Source organism: Boleophthalmus pectinirostris, unplaced genomic scaffold (genome assembly GCF_026225935.1).
Source record: "Boleophthalmus pectinirostris isolate CB_2022bp ecotype Guang Dong unplaced genomic scaffold, ASM2622593v1 HiC_scaffold_5, whole genome shotgun sequence".
In the NCBI taxonomy this organism is placed as follows: Eukaryota; Metazoa; Chordata; class Actinopteri; order Gobiiformes; family Gobiidae; genus Boleophthalmus; species Boleophthalmus pectinirostris.
The window spans coordinates 22,102,030-22,122,279 of NW_026571404.1; the positions used below are offsets into that span (position 1 = coordinate 22,102,030).

The following is a 20,250-nucleotide window of genomic DNA, read 5'->3' on the forward strand; positions in this document are numbered from 1 at the left end:
TCTGACATCTCGTGATTCAAGGGCGGGACTGTAAAACTTGGAGGTGTAACCAATGAGGTTGGTTTGACGAAAGTAAAAAAACAAACAAACACACACACACACACACAAGGCAAGGTTTTATTGTCTTTATTTCAGCTGCTGACCGACATATCACACTGTATCACACTGAGAGGTTTTGTAGTGTACATATACTAAATACTAGTCTATTTAACAGTAGGATTTCGTCTCATACACTAATGTATTCACTCTTTTCTGAAGTTGGTTGTAGTGGTGAACCCAGATTACAAGTTGTGGTTTGGAATGGGTCTATGTAAGACCACGGTTTCTCTTTAACCATTTCAATAGAGACCTCCATCTGTTTCTTCACTGGTTTTGAGAGAGCACATTTTGACCACTTTCTTCCTTGTGGTGATGTGCATTCTGCCTTGATTGGCTCTGTATCCAGGTCAGAGTTGAGATCACTGTGGCCCTCAGCGGCTTCTCGCTCCAAAGAGACAAACAGCGGTTGTCTTACTGTGTTGTATTTGGGGCCATACACTGATCGGGGCATTGGCCTTGCTTTGAACCTACGTGATTCTTCTCTGGAGCACAGGTTACCCAGCTCTGCCACAATCCTCTCCTCCCTCTTTCTCCTCTCTCGTTCCAGAAACGCAAATGGTTTTGGAGAATCAAAAAGTTGCTTGGATTGGTCACATTTGCCCATTGTAACAGGTCTCTGGCTGAACCTCTGACTGACCACATCATAGAGGGGCAGGTGGATGTGAGCAGGGGCTGGTGATGCCCGAAACTGCTTTTTGCACTCCCTCAGTTCTTCCAGTTCTCGTCTCAACAGGGAGTTCTCCAGCTCCACCTCCGAGCGTGAGCGTACCTTGTGCCTCTTCCTTTCTTCTTCTCGAAGCATCATCTGAAATGGTTTTGGAATGGTCACCTTGGACTTGGCCTTAGCTTTGATCCCACTCAGACCAGACACTTTGGATTTGGGGTTTTTGTACTGGAACCGAAACTGCTTTTGCTTCTTTGGCTCCTGTGGGCTTATTATCAGGCTGTAAGAGAAAATTATAATTCATAATTTACTATGTGTAAACTGTTATAACATGTTATGTCAGAAGTCATTATGAAGTCAGCATCATTAAGAAAAGTGTATAGAAGGCTATATACAATCTATAAATTAATTATGAATCATAAATTTATATTATGTAGGCTACCCTATGTATAATGTAAATAGCTTAAACAAGGACTAAACTAAACTAAAAGGGTTACTCAAAACAAAAAACCTCAACATGTGTTCTGAATTCTTTTTTATAATAAATTTCACAATTTCTTCTACTATTGCATAACTCAGGTATAAATGTTTTGGAACTCAATTTTAACCAGGCCCCTGCTAAACTACTATCATTATATGTGTACTAATATAACCTTCTTACTGACCTCCCTGTGGCTCTTTGTAGTTTGTCCTCCTCCTCGCTCCCTTTCTGCTCTTCTCCACAGGCTTCGTTTTGGTCCGAGCCACTGGAGGTGTCATTAAAGTCCAGCTCCTCCTGTGAGTTGATCCTCTGCAGTCGTCTCACTGGGCCATCGCTGCAGAGAAGGGGCACATTTTTAGTGTAAGTGTATTTATTTATCAATGAATATTCTATACTGAAATGCAAATTAATAGCATAGCATTTTTGTCTATGTTTTTCTTATACATCTGTTTTTAATATGTCTCATGGCCAATAATTTTGATGGCTTATATTTTGTAGGTTTTCAAATAGTCTATGTCTGGATTGTCAGTGTATATACATAGCCTACTTGTGACTTGACCCGGCAGAATTGTTTGTAGAACAAAAATGTTTCTATCAGTAGTTCTTTAGCTACCTGCTATACTGAATTGAATGCTTTGAAATTAAACAAAACCATGTATTTAATAGAACAAACTTTAAAAAAAAAAGTAATTTATGATTAAGAAAAGCCACCCACCTGAACAGCCGTCTGCTCTGTTTGTTTCTGGTCACTTCTTCACCCTCCCTGTTGTAACGTTCAACAGCCTGGCTGATATACATATGCTCTAGTTCTGCTATGTTCCTAAGGTGGGCACTCTTAAGCTCCTCCAGCCTCCTGTAGTACTCCTGGTTGCAGAAGTAGCCCTGCTGGTGGTGCTGCTCCCTCTGCAGCCCGTAGATCTCCAGAGAGACAGAGCTGCGAATGTTCCCTCTGCCTTTGGCTTCATTACTGTGTGCAAGCGGCTCCTGTGATGAGACATTACAATGCATTATTACAATGTTGATCAGCCTGTAGTGCTATTGAGACAGTCTGAAGTAGAATTTCAAGTAAGTGTATTCAGGTACAGTTACTTTGTCATTTGGTGGTATTTAGAATATAGTCACTTTTCTAAAATAAGAGGAATACATGGTAGTACTTCACTGTGTAATTTCAACTTTGAATTGTGCAGTAACATAGTAAGAAAAATAAAAGCAAGTGCACTCTTCAGGTGTCTGCTTATGCATATTAAATTCCTCTTCTCACTATTACAGCTATTATTTATCTCTGGTTTTACTTTTCTACTATAACACTATCAAAGCTAATTAATTAAGTCAGTTTTTAATTTATGAGAATTTTATGTTTTATAAGGTGCCAGTGAATTGTTACATGATATCATATGGAAAATAGTAAATCAACATAGATTCTAATTATTAAATTAATGTTTGTTTGTAAGAACTGTTTCAGAAGTTTCAAAAACTTTGAACCTACCTCACAATCTTGAGAGCAGTGCGTACTTTCATCTTTGTACAGAGCCCTCAGTTCTTTGTTTCCCAGAGAAATAGATCGATGAATTGTTGCCATTTTTTTCCAGAGTTTCAGTTTCTTCACAGGAGCCCTGTGGCACATAGGAGCATGGTGATGTCTGTAGCAGCCTTCACACACTCACACACTGATCTATAGACACAGCACAGCAACAAAGATTATAAGAGAGAGAGGCTCATCCCATTATGACCAGGAGGAGTCATGATTTCACAGTCACCAGGCCACTCTTAACCAGATGAGCCATATGGTCTCAGGGCTTTTCACCTGACTACATGGAGGCAGCAGAATCTGAGCGCTCCAAATCTGATTTGTAGATTAGCTGTCTTAAAAACACCTGTTGCAACCAGCAACTGGTCTGCAGCAAATGTCAAAAAGTCAAAACAACAAACACACAACAAAGTAAACAAGAGCACAAATTGTAACTCTTGAATTTAAGTGCACCACTCAAACTTAGAGTTTAAAATGTGCTTAAAATGTGCGTGTTTGAGTGGCTGAGTACCATTATATTAGAGTTCAACAGGATCTAAAAGTGGATGAGTGAAATTTGCAGTAGGTAAGTAAGTTCATGAAAACTGTTCAATATAAATGTTGAATTATTCACTCATTATACAAAATGTACATGTGTGATTGAGGTCATAGAAACAGTGCTCTACTGATATAATATAAAAAGTCAAAAATGAGTCAATAAAATCATATAGGTGCCAGTTAGATCCACAACAACAAAGTCAATGTTGTACAGTTGTCACTATCATGCACCATGACATATTATTTTGTTAAAAGGCACTGAGGAATTGAAGAGGAGAATCTGAACTTCAAGTTTAAGTGTTTAATGGGTTTACTCTATTTGTCTGCTGCAGTTATCTGATGTTTCTTTACCTTGTGTAACTCCATCTTGTCCCATCTGTCTCCTGTCCTGCTCCATCCATCTAGCTTTGAGCTGCTCAGCAGAAGAGATCAGGAGGCCTGAGAAAGGAGGAGAGAGAGTAGAAGATGTGCCAGGGCAAAGGCCTAGGTCCACAATGTATGCCAGAAGAATTAGCATATATGAGTACCATGGCCTATTTAGTTGCATTTTTTATTAACTAATTTATAATATTTTTGAAAATGGGAATCTTATATCAAATATATCAAAACCCTTCCAAATGCATTAATGGAAAGGTTCAGTGAATGGTTGCAATAACATATGTACTTTAAATCATATATGTTGTTGTTGTTGTTGTTGTTGTTGTTGTTGTTACAAGTTAAAGCATGAGCAACATTTATGGAAACACAAAATAATAGATGGGTTTACAGGCCTACTGTCTAACAATATTTGTCCACAAGATGGAGCTATTTTACATTTTGTTCATATTAGACCGTATATATCCGTATATATGGTCTTTTATGCAGTCTATGACTTTGTGAGGCTGCTTCGTTTGTTAGGCTGCTTCTTTGACGTTTGTAATCTATTGAAAATAATATTTGCTCTCCACGTGTATGGATAGAATAATTAAATGCATCTCGAAGGTGATATGTCATAACTGTATTTATTTCTTGTATTCTTATACCTAGCCTAAAGGAAAGGCCTCATTGCTGTCTGACTTGTATTAGGGATATTTAGCCTACGATAGTTCTTAATTAATAGGCTATAAGCCTTTATCGGATACACTGCCGGGATTTAATTCAGCTCAGAGATGTAGTAACTGGTCTCACCTGTGTCACGTGAGCATGCAGTCCACGGCACCTTCCCCTGGGCAGTAGGGGCAGTACACAGACGTGTCTTTGTGCGTCCGCGTGTGGGTCCTGTTTCCACTCGGCCTCTCTGAGCTGGCATCTGATGAATGAAGCACTGTTCAAACAGTGAGTGGTAAAGAAAACATCATCACAATCTGGGTACTTAACCACCACTTAGCACACGACGTTTTCATAATAGGCCTTTGGCCTATGCGTCACCTTGGAATATTTGGCAATATGAAATCAGCCTAATCTATTAGTAAAACAAGCCTATCTATCTAGAAGAAAGCCTATCTAGGCTTTCTTCATTTCGAGCATCATTAGGCCTGTACCTGTATACAGTAGCTATAAACCTGTTAGAGCTTATTGGTACAGAATATTATAGGCACACCATGTTACTGACATTTAGTAAGAAGTAAGTAATTTATGCTAGACCTACTGATAATAAATATACATGTTGGAATATTTAAATTTTTCACATTTAAAAATTTGCCAACATTTGACCAAACCAGAGAAGCAGATCAAACAATGGGGGTAACAGATGCATGGTCTCTCAGTCATGGAACAATGAATAAACTGACAATGCACATAAGCTCTGTGTAGCTGGGTTGGCACCTGATGTAAAAACTGAGGAGCCACAGCCACTGGGTGGAGTACTGTTGGCTAACCTCCCACAGCAGCTAGTACTTGACAACATGTTTGTGTTTTAGACACTCGAGTCCACAGGCTCCACTCATTAGCTCCTCCAAACCACTGCTCTCACACAGTCAAGGCTTTCAATGGGAGGTTAATTGAAGCTTAAATATAAACCTCAGTGAAACACTGCTTCCACCCAAAAAACATGTGCAAAATAAATGTTTTCCTGCCATTTCATGAATATTCTGCAATATTATAGCAAACAGTTTTAAGCCATTATTAATGAATACACACATATAGGGCTGCTCAAATCAAGAACCAAACTTTATATTACAGTGTAGATCATAAGATAAATCAGTTAGCACTGACCTCCACCACAGATGATGTGTGAATATACCTTATATTAATAAATATACTTTTCAGATATTGCAGGATAGGACCATGGTGTAAATTCTCTGCTCAGTATTTCAGACAATGACAATGTTAAATAGTTATACTGTATGACTTTGATTAATCAAAATGAAAACACATAACAGTGGCCAGATGGCATCATCGCAACTTAAACTATCAAAGTTACCAAACTGTCTGTGTGCAGTGTAGTACATTCCTCCTGTAGAAATAGGCTCTGGAGACATAGGCCTCTTTTTGTAAAAGACGTAAACATGTTGATTTTACTGGAAAAGTCCCCACCAGTTTCTTTGGGATATTGACTTCCTTTTTCCTGACCCTGATGATAATGCTTCAGTCAAAATTCACAAGATGCTTTTAATGAAATGTGTTTAGCACAAGAACTTTGCTGCAGTTTTTTTTAACAGTTTTGCATTGCTCTGCACTGCCTCTGTTTATATGAGCTCACATCCTTCTTTGGAAAAGTCCAGCACATTTTCCGTCTAATTTTTTCAACCCTGGAGCTTCAGTCTAGTATTATAAACACATTAGTTCTTTCACCAAACTGTCAATATCATGCATGGACTGGACTGGGCCCTGATAATTTGATATGATAATAACATTCCTGGCATCTTATAGGAACTGAGATTACTGAGAGAGCAGCATGCTGTGGCACTTTGTGAACCAGTGTTATATTTGTGTCACTGTTTTAAATGCAAGTTAATTATCTAATAGTTCAGTTTTAATCATAGTTTAAATTTAATCATGAAAATCTTGAAAAGTATCTATCTATAAATCTGTTTTAAAATGTACAGGAGGCTGACAATCTGTTTGTTTATCATATTTGAATGTATATAATATAATATAATATATAATATAATATATAATATAATATAATACTGACAATCTGACCATTTACTCAAAATAAATAAAGAGAACTAGAGCGGTACATTTGAAGAAGAGCAGAAGTGGTAACACTATAAATATGTAAATATGTACTGTGTGAGAATATCATTGACAATGATAAGCTACAGCAGTGAAGAACTGTTCTTCCAAAAAGGCCTTGATGTTGTTCCAGGAGATGCTCTCATCTCTTCCTCTAATCTCAGGTACATAAGTGTGACTGTTCTTTGTCATCTGTGATCAGGCAGCCTGGATCCTCCTCTTCAGTGTGTGACTGGCACTGTCCAAAAGTCTCCACCTACAAACTGAGTCACTGGTTTATTTTACAATATTTTGTCAAAGACTATACAATAACAGGTTCTTTCATCTTAATACAGACAATACTGCACCATCAGAATTGACTCCTGCGACTCACTACCATTTAACTTTTTTTTTTCAGTCACTTTCGTACTTTTAGTAACTGAAAATTGGCATTTGCAAAACAGCTCATTCAAAATTCTAAACAGAATTTTTGTTTTCCTAAACAAAATTTTGTCTCAGCAAAATAGTTTTTCATTCAGAACTGATCAAATACTTGATCAAATACTGCAAAGAAGATTTGGTGGTATTTGATCAAAAATATTTATGCAGAAGAAAATTGCAAGATGTTAGACAAGCAAACACATCACCACTACTTTTTGTATGATAATATGTAACGTGTTCTTAAAAATCCAAAAAGAACAGTTTGAAGTTTATGTACTAATTGTCTGTACTCAAAGCTGAGACCCTTGTCCCTGTTTGACTCATGTGTGAAATCCTTTGCTGTTTGATTTTTGGTGCTCATAGATTGTAGAATTTTGCTGTTATGTTATGAGTTTCTGTACTGAAAGTAACAGAGCTTGGGCCAAAGTCCTGTAGCACATGAGAACAGACCTGTGGTGTTGAAAAAGTTGAAGTTGAATTCACTGATCATGTGTGTTTGTGAATGAGAGCTGTGTTAAGTGTCCTGAGAAAAACTGTAACTTGAAAACTACTGTTTCACGACATCACAAGGTGAAACAGAAAAATAATAAAGGGTTACTCAAACATGTGTGAATGAAACAAAATACAACTCCAGGTATGTTTTTGAGGAGGTAGCAACATTCTAACACGGCGTAAAGATTACAGGAGTCAATTTTGCATAATACAGGATCTTCAAGTTTCTGGCAACCTATGCAAAGCAAGCATTTGGTTTGTGGATGGAATCATTCAGTTTATGTACCTCTCTGAAACCATAACCATTTCCAGTGAATTCTAAAACAGGAAACTGTTTTTTATCACCATTGTAAAATGAGTAGTATTTATTACAATTTCCTCAATTCCAGAAAATAAAACCTTTAAAGTAAACTGACATATTAAATGTATGATGATATACTGAAGTATAGTAAAAGTGACTTATATTCAAGGCAAGTTTAAATGATTTCCTGTGAGTCAAAGACAATATCTGTATGTTGGATTCATTTTATTTACCATTTGAGTATATAATAATAATAATAATAATAATAATAATAATAATAATAATAACTTGGTAAAATAATTATATTAACAATTTACCAGGATCTCTGACATAGTCTGTGCCTTATGGCTTAGATGGTGTTGAACATTAACCAGAAATGTGTGATCAAGAAACCTTCATTTTGTCTTCTTTTGTTCCTTAACTTCTTAAGGTCTTTTTAAAGACAATACAGTAGGAGATCAGTTCTAATGTTGGCTTGCAGCTCGGGGCCGAAAAATGTTAACAAGGTAAATATATCTCCTACTTTTTGTCTAAAAATAACCTAAAGGATAAGAAGTTAAAGGGCTCATATTATGCCATTTTCTGATGTATGTCATATTAATGTTTCCTTAAGATGTCATGTGGTAATACAGGAAGTGTTCCACTGTGTTTTTACACTCCATACACCTTCACTAGAATCATTTGGATAATTTCAGCCCTGGAATTACCAATCTCCACTAAACAAAAGTAAAAGGCAGTTGTAAACTTGAAAACCACCGCTTCATGACATCACAAGGTGGAACAGACCATTCTGAACTTCGGATATGCAGAGAGTCTAATATTGCAAGATTACTAAGAGTCAATTTTGTGTAATATAGGACCTCTAATGTCAGCAGTGTGTGGGCTGTCCATGTGGGACCTTACTGCCACTAGCACCAGAGTAATCACCAGCATAAGGATGACTGGATACATTAGCCTTAGAGTCTTTTACTGCAGTGTATTTTGGGGTTTATTTAGCGTTAGCCTGTCTCCCTCTCAGTCAACACTTAGCCTAAAGTTGTACAGGAGCTCTTAGTGCAGTTATGCAGGTAGCTCTCATATTTCTGATTGCAGTGGGCAGATAAGGTTTCTGGAGGTCGCACACAGGACAAGTGGTATCAGAGCCCTGCATTCTTCTCACTGTACAAGGCACTGTATGGGGTTTGAATATTTTTGGCTTACTGCCCCGGTGCTCTCACTTTTCCTCTCCAGGGTTTTGTCCTTTGTTTTCTGTGATCCTTTGTTTGTTTGGTAGAAAGTAAACTTCTGCAAACATCACATGCCCAAGGCCAAAACGTTCAGGTTCAAAATAACACAATTCAATGTATGTGAGGTAATGGTCTTGGCTAAATGCTCTATTACACATCAGTACTATGTGTCATATCGTTTGATGTTCCACTGATAGCTATTGAGCTAAAAGTGCACTATGTAACTTTTTGGTTGGAGGTCCATCACCTGCTTGTTTTTATGTATACGTAACTACTCTGCCTGGAATGTTCCACAGTATGTTCCACAGCTCTGCTTTACATTTATTCAAGTACAGGTGGTTTTATAGCTCAAAAATATCTAGAATAACAGGAATTCTGACTGTGAGCAGGGTTGCCGCTCCACAGATTTGACCTGTAACTTAGTCTGATTTGGTCTCCATGAAGATAGAAAGGTTTAATGACGTACTGTGTAACTTTCCAGATAAAGCAATAACATCTCCATGAAGAAAAGCATATGACGGATCCTCCACCAGAAAAGTTACACAATGCACCTTTAACATCGCTTTGCTTCACTTATCTTACAAAAGTACATCATCCTGAGAAAAATATATTGGATAACATACTTGAATTTCTTTCTGTACTAAGCTGTTTTCTAAGCTATGTTATAATGTTTTTTCCTTGTCAAAACATACCAACAATGGGATTGTGTTTTGTTTCATTCACACATGTTTAACACACAAACCCAGCATATTTAGACTAAGTTCTTCTTCTTCTTCTAAAAAAACCCCGAAACACTCTGTTCCACCATGTGGCAATACAGAAAGTGCTTTACTGTGTTTTGAGCCCTGTGTTTTGAGCACTGTAATTGCCAATCTCTACTGAGCTACTACTGAACTGCAATCTCTACTGTAAAAAAAAGTCACTGTTAAAATGAAAACTACCACTTCATGACGTAGATGTTCATGATGTAGATAGACTAATAATGCAAGATTAACCAAACATGTGTGAATGAAACAAAACACAACTTCAGATATTATAACATGGCTTAAAGATCACAAGAGACAATTTTTTGTAATATAGGACCTTAAATGTATTTAAACAGCGATGACTTCTGCAGCGAAAGGCACACATGTTCCAACAGTAGAGCACACAGGTTCTTCAGGTGAGATGGCCTTTAAGACTGCAGACAAGCTGGTAGGACAACTAACACTCAATATACTCAGTATATTTGAACAGGCCCCTTAAATATTTACATTGGACATCTTTGTTCATTAGAGTGATGAGTGACAAGCACAACTTAAAGCACTGTCAATAAAAGACAACTGCTTTCCCACCTATTTGATGCATATTTAAAATTTCATGCATAAAGTTATTCCATATGGGTTATTTTTTTCTTCATCAAAGTTTAAATTGAGTGCATAAAGTAAGTATGTGATGTAATTATCATTCGTCTGTTTGTTCCTATCTGCATGCACATGGGGTTGGGATTCTTTGGTCATTTGAAGTTATATGTATTTGTTTGTGTGACTTTTTGGAAAATAAATTGTTAACAGTTATCCATAGATTCATTCCTGTTTTAAAATTCTCTCTAGACTTGAGTTACCAATCAAGTTTTATATTTTGGCTCTGTAAAATAATTCTGTAGACAAAGATTTGTATTCCCCATTCACAGAGAGGTTGGTGAGACTGTCGAGGTGTTGGCCTGTTGCCATGGGTTACAGGTGCTGGGGTAACGGTCATGTCCCAAGAGAGTGTTTCACCAACAGCCACATGCACCAATGATCCACTAACAAGTCTAATGTATAGCAAGACACTCAAGACAACAGAAAAAAATATTTTTCAACAAGACTTTACACTTCCAGACAAAAGTTTGGGCACACCCTCTCACCTAATGTTTTTTTTTTTTTTTTTTTTCTGTTTGTTTGTTTATGTTTACGACTTTATATGTTTTAAATACATACAGAAGACATCAAATATATGATGCATGATGGAATTATGTAGAAAAGAAAAAAGTGAAATAACCAAATATTTTATATTCAAATGCTCAAAGCAGTCACTTTATTTGTGGATAACACTACAAAACCCTTGGTCTTCTCTCAATAAGCTCATGATGAAGTGACATGAAGTCATTTCACAGTTGAGCCATGGCAGGGTCAAGAAATGCCAAAAGTGAAAACCAGCATTTAAAGCAAAGAGCGTTTATATATTTAAATGGTTTTAATATAAAACTGTTTTATTTTTCTCTTCTTCATTTTTAAGATCTGCCAATTATTTCTGACAACACTTCCTTCCATGACTGATCTGCTGATCTGTATGTAACCTATCTGCTGCCATGGTGGCAGTAATCATTTGTAATTACAGAGTCTTCAAGAGACTGGGAGGCCACCATAGCACAGGGACTGCCATTAGTGCATTTTTCAATCAGTGTTTGGAGTCCAAGGAATTTCCTGTATGTAAGAATTTCCAATTTAAATGTTTGTTGGTTCACTGAAAATCCTTCATGATAAATGGATAAAAAATTAAACCTGATAAGATACACAAGTGGTGGTGAGACAAGCATGCAATATCAGATAAGGTTGCGAAAGTACAAATAAAACATGCAGGCATGAGCCCCAATGAACCATTGCATGAGTGCAATACTGCACTGACACATTTACGGTGTTAACCCACAAACCCACTAACAAAAAGTATGACTTCATCAGAAACAACTTGCTCCCACAGTGTGCTACTTAAACAGCATGAAAGAATGTTCTGTAAAAATATGTGTGAGATGTTTTAGTATTCCCTTTTTTTTTTTTTTTTTTTTTTTTTCCATTCCAAATTGGCTAGTTCTCTAGTCTTTCCTGATATTAAAGACTTTAAGCCCAGAGGATGGTTGGTTTCCTGTCTCACATGGTTTATTATTTTTTTTATTGTACCCTGGAGGAGCACTATGTGACTTTTCTATTCCTACCTCCATTGACCATGCTATTGCTTTGCTTAAAATGTTTGAAAGTATGGCATTATTCAACTACATGTGTTCATATTGCTAAAACCATACCTTAAAAAACATGTATCACTGCGAGCCGGGTTACCTCTTCACAGAGCTAACTTGTTAGTCTGGTTGTGATAGATAATTTAATGCCATGGTGTGGAGCCTCCTTTTAATTTAATGCAGGCCTAAGCAGTCAAATGGTATGAGCAAATCATCCATCTACAAACAGATCACATTGTGTTTCTCAGCCTCTCTGTCCCTCCTGAAACATGACTCCAGACCATTTTGTTCACTGCTCTCCATTTCAGAAGTGGCACAAGTACAGACAGATTTCTCATGGACAGTCTAGTCATGCTCCAATTACACAGATGATGGATAGGACACAAATAACACAGGGCTATTTGGATTCAGCAGAGCATCCCTCTAGATGTCTTTAGTAGCTCAGTAACACAGTCTGTCTTTACTCAAGTGAATCTGACTGCGGTTTGGGAAGAGGATGTGTGCAACAGTCACACACAGGAAAACGCACAGGCCTGTTTCGACATTCTACTTAGGAGAAGTTGACACCAGCGACTTGTTATGTCCCATGACTCCCATGAGGAAAGGTTATGCATGACATAAACATTATAGTCAGTGGCAACACAGGGTTGTGGATGTCTGATAATGTATTTCATATTATTATTCCTCATAATACTGCATTCTTATTATCCAGAAGCACATACTGTATAGACAACAAATGGGTTTGCAGTTCTTCCAAATTATATGTTTGGCTTTTTTTTAAGAATCTGCCCAATATATATCTAACCCCTAAAAAGAAAAGAAAAAAATGTAGAGCTTATCAATCATTGACTGCTCTGTATGCTAATCTAAGTTCAGAAAAGGAAATTTAATACTGTTTGGATCTTACACCTATTTTTAAACATATATAGTATAACATATACAGTATGCACTGGTCAAGGCTGGGATTTAAATGTTATATTAGATGGGTAATTGCCCCATCTTGGATAATCAAGTTGTCTGAATATGACTCTTATAAATGCTCCAAATAAGCCTGTGCTATACTGTATAGCAGACAAAGCTGAGCAGTGCTAATGATTGACAGCTTAGTGTGCTTTGGGAACATACTTTTTGCACAGTTTGGCTCCCTGTATGGACTTTGGGTAATAATCTGCTCACAGCATTGCATACCATGCTGACCTTCACTGTTCTGAGTAAGTGAAAGATCAACCTAAATACATTCTAACTTCTCTTTGTTAAAGTACACCACTAAAGTGTCCTTTCCAGCTATTGAAAATCTAGGTAGCAAATAATTACTCACCAATGAGCATTTCTAACTACAGCCTTTCTGTTGGCTTTCTCTTTCTGAGAGCAGACACAGATAATCATTTGGGTTCACGCATGATTGGCCTAATTGATTTGGACTAAATTTTACACTATATTTAATATTTTTGTGACTGAATATATGTGAATCTATAACAGTAATATTATCAAATGTTAAAAATGTAAAAAAGTAAACCATGACTAAAATGCTGTGGAATAGATTCAAACAATTTGTCAGCTATATGAAAAAGCTAAACTCTTTCCACCACTTGAGACTTCCTGTTATGACACATGTTTTGTATCCCTAGACAACCTAACACCAACACAACTTTATTTAAAGGTGCACTGCGCAACTTTCTGGAGGAGGGTCCGCTTCCTATTTGTCTCTGTGGGGATGTGATTGTTTTGTCTAGAATGGATATGAATGAATTTGCCTAGTATAGATTAACCCATCACAAAGGAGACAAGGCAAGGCAGTAACATTGCCATGGAGACAAGCAGAAAAGTTGCACATTGCACCTTTAATGTGGTGATGTATAGATGAGCCGACTGCCTTCTGATGTTTCTGCTCCAAACAAAATGCACCATTGGTCAGCCGGGCTCACACTCGAGACCCAATGTCACACGACCCAAGGACATCGCTGCCAGGATCTACACAGACACAAAGAGCCTATTGTAGCTCAAAGACAAATCACAAAATACTTAAATAATGGAATTGACCTCAATCTACAAAAGACTGAAAATGCAGTGTTTCTTGCATGTGAGAACAAACTGAAGTAGAAGTTCAAGATTTAGAATCTTCATGTGAGGAATTATTTGTACATACCAATGACAAATATGTCATGCATGTACTCTGTTGATAATACTGAAATTCTAGTGTGAAAAAGAAAGGTACATATTTAATATAGTAGATTAAAAAAAAGTTCATTTTAGTATCTTAACAAAATATAAAAACAACAATGTATGACACATTTAAGGCTCAAAACCACATTCAGTCTGTGTTGTGTGCATTTGAACACACCCTTGTTTCTCATTAACGTCAGCAAACAAAATGTACTATCAACATGCCAAACAAACAGCATTGTTCAAGTGAAGTATCATAAAGGTTTATGAGAATCTGTCTCATTGACTTTGAAGAACAATGAGTTGGTGTCTGGTGAGGTCTCAGGAATTTCTTGAACCTTGGAGGCATTTTACAGCGGTTAGTTGTCGTTAGACTTGCTTAGTGATTAAAGAGACACATTTAACATGTTTTTTCACTTCCTTAATGTCATTTTTAAAGTAAAAATTTCAACATGTAATTCTTAAATAGCCACATTCTGTTTTTTGTTTCACAGAGGCGTCAGTTGGAATCTGAGATTTTCTTAGAAATGATTATGATGTTGCTTAAGCTATTAAAGCCACAACATTTCAGTGCTATGTTACACAGTATATGTTTATTCATTTAGAGGTTTCAATAATGCATTTTGCAAGTGTGTTTCATCTTTATCTATTTAATCAAGTATTAATTAAAGATGTAGTCACAGAAGCAGAGATTATTATTGGAGTAATTTTAAAGGTCCCATATTAAGCAAAAAATAACTGTTGTGATATTTGAGCCATGTTATAATGCTACTACCTCATCAAAAACATACCTGGACTTGTGTTTTGTTTCATTCACACATGTTTGAGTAACCCTTTATTATTAGTCTGTCTATATCTCCAAAGTTCAAAATGATCTGTTCCACCTTGTGATGTCATGAAGCAGTAGTTAACAGTTCCTTTTACCTTTTGTTCAATAAAGATTGGCAATTCCAGAGCTGGAATTATTCATATGATTCTAGTGAAGGTATCCGAAGTTTAAAAACACAAGGGAGGATCTCATGTATTACCACATGGCATCACAAGATTGTTGGAGTGGTTGATTGAAAATCCTCCGGTGATTAATGGATATAAAATTAAACCTGATAGGATGCAAGTGGTGGTGAGAAAAGAGTGCAATATCAGATAAGGTTGAGAAAGTACAAATAAAACATGCAGGCATGAACCCAAATGAACCGTTGCATGATAGCAATACTGCACTGACACATTTATGGTGTTAACCCACAAACCACACAAAGCATGACTTCATCAGATCAGAAACAACTCCCACAGTGTACTACTCAAATATTTTTTTTATATTTAAGTTTTTTGAATTTCCATTACAAATTGTTTTGTTCCAAGAAATATGCTTTAAATAGTAATTCATGCCTTTCTGACATTAAAGACTTTTAGCACAGCCGCAGATTGGTTTTCTGCTTCACCACAAAGAGCGTCTTTTTTTGTTGTTTTTGTACTGTAAGTGTAAGAGGCACTATGTGATTTTCTGTTGCCTTCATGGTGATGCTACTGTTTTGCTTAAATTGTTTGAAACATTATTCATTGATAACATTATTCATATACAGGTGTTCATATTGCTAAAATAATACCATGAAAAACATGTATATCCCAAGATAGAACAGAGTGTTTTCTGTCTGAGAGAAAAACTCAGCCTAAATATGCAGGATTTGTGTATTAAATATGTGTGAATGAAACAAAACAAAACTCCAGGTACATTTTAGATGAGGAAACAACATTATAACAGACCAGAAAAAATCATAACATGGACCCTGTAAGGATTAAGTCCAACCAAAATGTATGCTTCTTTTGCTTCTCTTTCCTTTCTGCTTAAACAGTTCACATTTCCTCAAATTTAACAGGAAGGGTGTGTGATTGGCCAGGATCTATTGTGATCTTTATGAATCACTGCCATGATTTCAAGAAAACTTCCTCTTTCATTTTGAGCTCCAGACAGCTTAATGTGCAGTTTGTTACTGACACTGTTTTTTCCAGATGCTGTGTTTCATGTTTCATGTGCTACTTCACTACACATACACATAGTGAAATATCATATTGATACATTGCAGTGGCAACATGCTGGGGGTATTCTGTCTGTATGTTTATGATGGAATGTTCAGAAGTTACTATGGTGACATAATGCACCTATCATTATCAAATACAGCCAAAAAGATTGTCTTAAAACTCAAAAAAAAAAAAAAAAAAAAAAGAAAAAAACAAACAAAAAAAACAGCATTTTTCAGGCACATGTGATTAGTATGAGAGTTCATGGTCCTAACTGACTAACACAGTGGCTAATACAGTCTAAAGTTTGCTGAGCTCACCTGTTGTAGTCCCAGCTAAATCAGTTCTTCATTAGGGTTGTAAGAAAAAATCAGTTCAGTGATATATCATGATACTTCATTACTTCATCAAAATGCATCCAAATAGATTTTTTCTGTTATATTTTCCATGACAATTCCTTAGTTACATTCACTGTTCTCATGATTTAAAAAATGTAATAAATAATGTTTCCTACAATTCTGTTCTTGAAAAAAGTGTAGTGACTATATTATTAAAAGTAATTATTGATAAATTGCAATGTATCATCCATTGTTTCAGTATTGGGATATATCATGATATGTTGAATAGTGACATGCATGATATGTATTGTATTATCAGATTTAAGGCAATCCGTACCCCTATTCTTTATGGTCAATTAGTGTTAAAATAAAGCTCAGTTTAAAGCCTAAGGTGAAGTGGCTGGGATGAAGATCAGCTCCTTAAAATCCGAGGCCATGGTTCTCAAACTGAAAAAAATGGCTTGCCCTCTCTTGGTGGGTGGGGAGTCCCTGCCTCAAGTGGAGGAGTTCAAGTATCTCGGGGTCATGTTCACAAGTGAGGGGAAGATGGAGTGTGAGATTGACAAGTGGATGGGTGCAGCATCTGCAGTTATGTGGCTGCTGTATCAGACCGTTGTGGTGAAGAGGGAGATGAGCCGAACAGCAAATCTCTCAATTTACCGTCAGTCTCCGTTCATCCCCCACCTGTGGTCATGAGCTCTGGGTAATGACCGATAGACTGCAGAAACAAGTGCTCAAAATGAGTTTCATTCACAGGGTGGCTGGGCGCTCCCTTAGAGATAGGGTGAGGAGCTCAGTCACACAGGTGGAGCTTGGAGTAGAGCCACTGCTCCTCCTCGTTGAGAGGAGCCAGCTGAGGTGGCTTGGCCATCTGTTGCGGATGCCTCCTGGGTGCCTCCCTCGGGAGGTGTTCCAGGCATGTCCCACCAGAAGGAGGCCCTGGAGAAGACCCAGGAAAGCTGGAGGGACTATGTCTCTCAGCTGGCCTGGAAATGCCTCGAGGTTCCCCGGGAGGAGCTGGAGGAAGTGTCCGGGGTGAAGAAAGTCTTGGAGTCCCAGAATAGACTGCTGCCCTCAAGACCCAGCAGAAGAAAATGGATGGATGGATTAAAGGCTAAAACAGAGTAGAGCCTACAGTTAGAATCACTCCTCCAGAGAATGTTGATGACATCAGCTGCAAAGTATCCAAACCATCAGTAAGAGTCATATTAAAATAGTCCATACAATATTTCTGCTGTCACCAATGTTCAAAATTTCCCATGTTCAAAACCAGGTTCATGTCTATTTGTTTCATGTTTCTAAATGACTTTGTTCTATAGGGGCCCAAAAATCCTTGCATCGGTCCCATATTAATTAAAGATGATCCACACATAGCTGCATGGGCAGCAGCCAGCAGTGGCTCTGAGTGCTACTGTACTTGAAGGCAGAAGATACTGTTGGGTGATTACAAACACTTGAATGATCACCTGAGACTGCAGGGCCATCTGAGGACACCTGAATTCTGGCAGCCAGTTGACCTCTTCACACTTGCATCTCCTTCATTCTATCCCCTCCTGTTAGTGACATGGGCTAGAACAGGTCTTGCTCCATTACTGCTCTGTGATTGGTGAGGGACCGAAAGAGAGCACCTGGTATTCACCCTTAAAGTGTGTATGTGACAAATGTTTCTACTGCTAATAATAATAATTAATAATAAATTATAATTTGGTGAGATTATAATGATAGTTTTACAAAAATCAATGAGCATTTTGTGAAGAAAAGAGGAAAAGTATGTTGAAAATTACAGAAAGTAGAGAGTTCTGAATCACTGATGACAAAAGTTTTTCACAGTTTATACACAGGAAACACATTTTTTTTCTGATACTTTAAACATGAATTCAACTTAAAAGGTTCTTTCTTATATTTGTAATAGTCAGATAATAATTGCTGTGCATTATGGTGTGTGTTGTCATGATTTCCAACCAGGAAGTAAAATTTTAACCCTAAAAAAATGAGTCAGACCTGTCATAGGCACTTTAACCCTGATCCCGGCTGCCCACACATATGCATATATATAAAATACCATATTTCAAATAATGTATGACAGTAACAGAACATGTGATATATGAGGTGATTAGTGTTCAGCAAACTAATGACTATGATTAACAATGTGATATTGAGAAGCTAAAGTAATTAACAGTAAAGCGGTCCTTCTTGATCATATTTAAAAGGGAAGATCACACAGTGACAATTGACTACTGTGCAAGAATACAACAATATGTTAGACTAAGACAAACTTTATTGATCAACAAGGGAAATTATTTGGACAATAGCTCACACATATATATAATAATAACAAAGAGCAAAAATATAAATAATAATAATACATTCAAAACAAGAAGCAAAAATAGCATGAGACTGGTTTCAATTATGACATAATAATATAAATGTATATGTAAATGCCAGTGAAAACAAGTATTGATAGTATTTATAGTGGGTGTGTTGGAAGACGTTGAATTTTTTTTTTAAAATTATTATTATATTGTATTTATTTATTCAAATACTAAATATAAATAAATAAAAGCCCATTAGACACCATTGTTCGATCTCACCTCACCCTGAATTACATGCTGGTAGTTGTAAGAGGAGTTATAATAGTAAAAGGGATATTAATGTAAACTTGTGGTTTTTTTGCATAGTATTATAGATGAAAACACAGGTTAAGATTGTTATTAGAGTATAAGGCAGTTTATTGTTTCCACAACAATCAGCTCTAGGCCTGTTAACTGGAGGCTCTAATGTTTTTTGTTTAAGTCAAACCACCTTCATCCAGGCGTGGCTCATTAAATGTGGCCTAGAGACTGGCCCCCTGCTGTTGGGACCCCCATCACCCATCACCCAGGAGCCCACTTCACCTGCTGCACTGCCCCATCCACCATCTGTCTACATGAGGGCACCAGTTGAATTCTATATGTAGCGACTGCTTTTTTTTTTAACAATACTTTGTCATCATGCTAACTGTGAGCTTTGTTTTAACACAATCTGACATAAAGAACTGACTTAACTGGAATTACAGCAGGTGAGATGATCTGTGTTATTAAACCAGTCCCTCTCAATAACATAACAGTCACCAGCTACAGTAGATGACTACAGTTAAATTAGTCACGCTTACCTTTTTAGTCAATTAGTCACCTTTCCTGTTGAACACCAAACTCCTAAACAGGACCATAAATGATTGTTTTGATTACAGGCTCCTGAAAATGTGTTGATTAAATCCATTTTATAACGTTTTCAGATAGATCTTAAATCGCATTTGGTTGTCTTTGCTAATGTGAGCATTACTCATAGGTAGAACGCCTTCAGCGTGATATCACTGTAAGTTGATTATTATAAGACATGCAATACTGATGAGCTGTCTACACTCCTTATGAACAGTCTTTTGAAATGTGGCATGACAGGAACTCGGGTTTTTAAAAATTTCCTGTCACACAGATAGGTTGGGTGCAGTAGTTTCAGTGAATAGAGACAAATCCCAAAAGTAAAGAGGTGGTTTTGAAACTGTGAAGGCTTACATACAAAAACTATTTACCCCCAGCAAGTGACATTTTCTCAGTTAGTTAAAGGTCCTGTATGCACAAAACTAAAAAAAAAAAAAAAGAAAAAAAAAAAAAAAAACTAAACTCAAATATTTTAATATGTCCTAATGCAAAAACATTAAACATTCAGTAATCCTTCATGTTTCAACAATCACTTAACTCTCTTCAGATATGAAAAAGATCAATCTTGGGACATAATTTTTATCCCATGTTTCTAAATGCCTAATATCTCCATAAGAGTTACAATTTCTAATTGCCTTCACTAAAATGCTATTGAGTT

At 36.8% G+C, this 20,250-nt stretch overlaps 1 protein-coding gene across 1 annotated transcript; it reads right to left on the minus strand.

Annotated features, from left to right (window-relative positions):
* Positions 1-226: 226 nt before the first annotated feature.
* LOC129411621 (protein FAM161A-like) lies at positions 227-19,793 on the minus strand. Its single transcript, XM_055162975.1, has 8 exons — positions 19,547-19,793; positions 13,718-17,509; positions 4,477-4,612; positions 3,661-3,747; positions 2,731-2,857; positions 1,960-2,228; positions 1,429-1,578; positions 227-1,043 (listed from the first exon to the last, which is right to left on the minus strand). The coding sequence occupies exons 4-8, from the start codon at positions 3,708-3,710 to the stop codon at positions 227-229; spliced, it is 1,413 nt and encodes a 470-aa protein (XP_055018950.1). The 5' UTR covers positions 3,711-3,747; positions 4,477-4,612; positions 13,718-17,509; positions 19,547-19,793.
* Between the last annotated feature and the right edge of the window lie 457 nt (positions 19,794-20,250).

Excerpts from the sequence above, each read along its gene's own strand:
- LOC129411621 (XM_055162975.1), bottom strand. The coding sequence starts at position 3,710 with ATGGATGGAGCAGGACAGGAGACAGATGGGACAAGATGGAGTTACACA. Across the intron at positions 2,858-3,660 it reads ACAAGATGGAGTTACACAAG|GGCTCCTGTGAAGAAACTGA; the intron begins GTAAAGAAACAT and ends TATGTGCCACAG. Across the intron at positions 1,579-1,959 it reads CAGAGCAGACGGCTGTTCAG|CGATGGCCCAGTGAGACGAC; the intron begins GTGGGTGGCTTT and ends CCTTCTCTGCAG.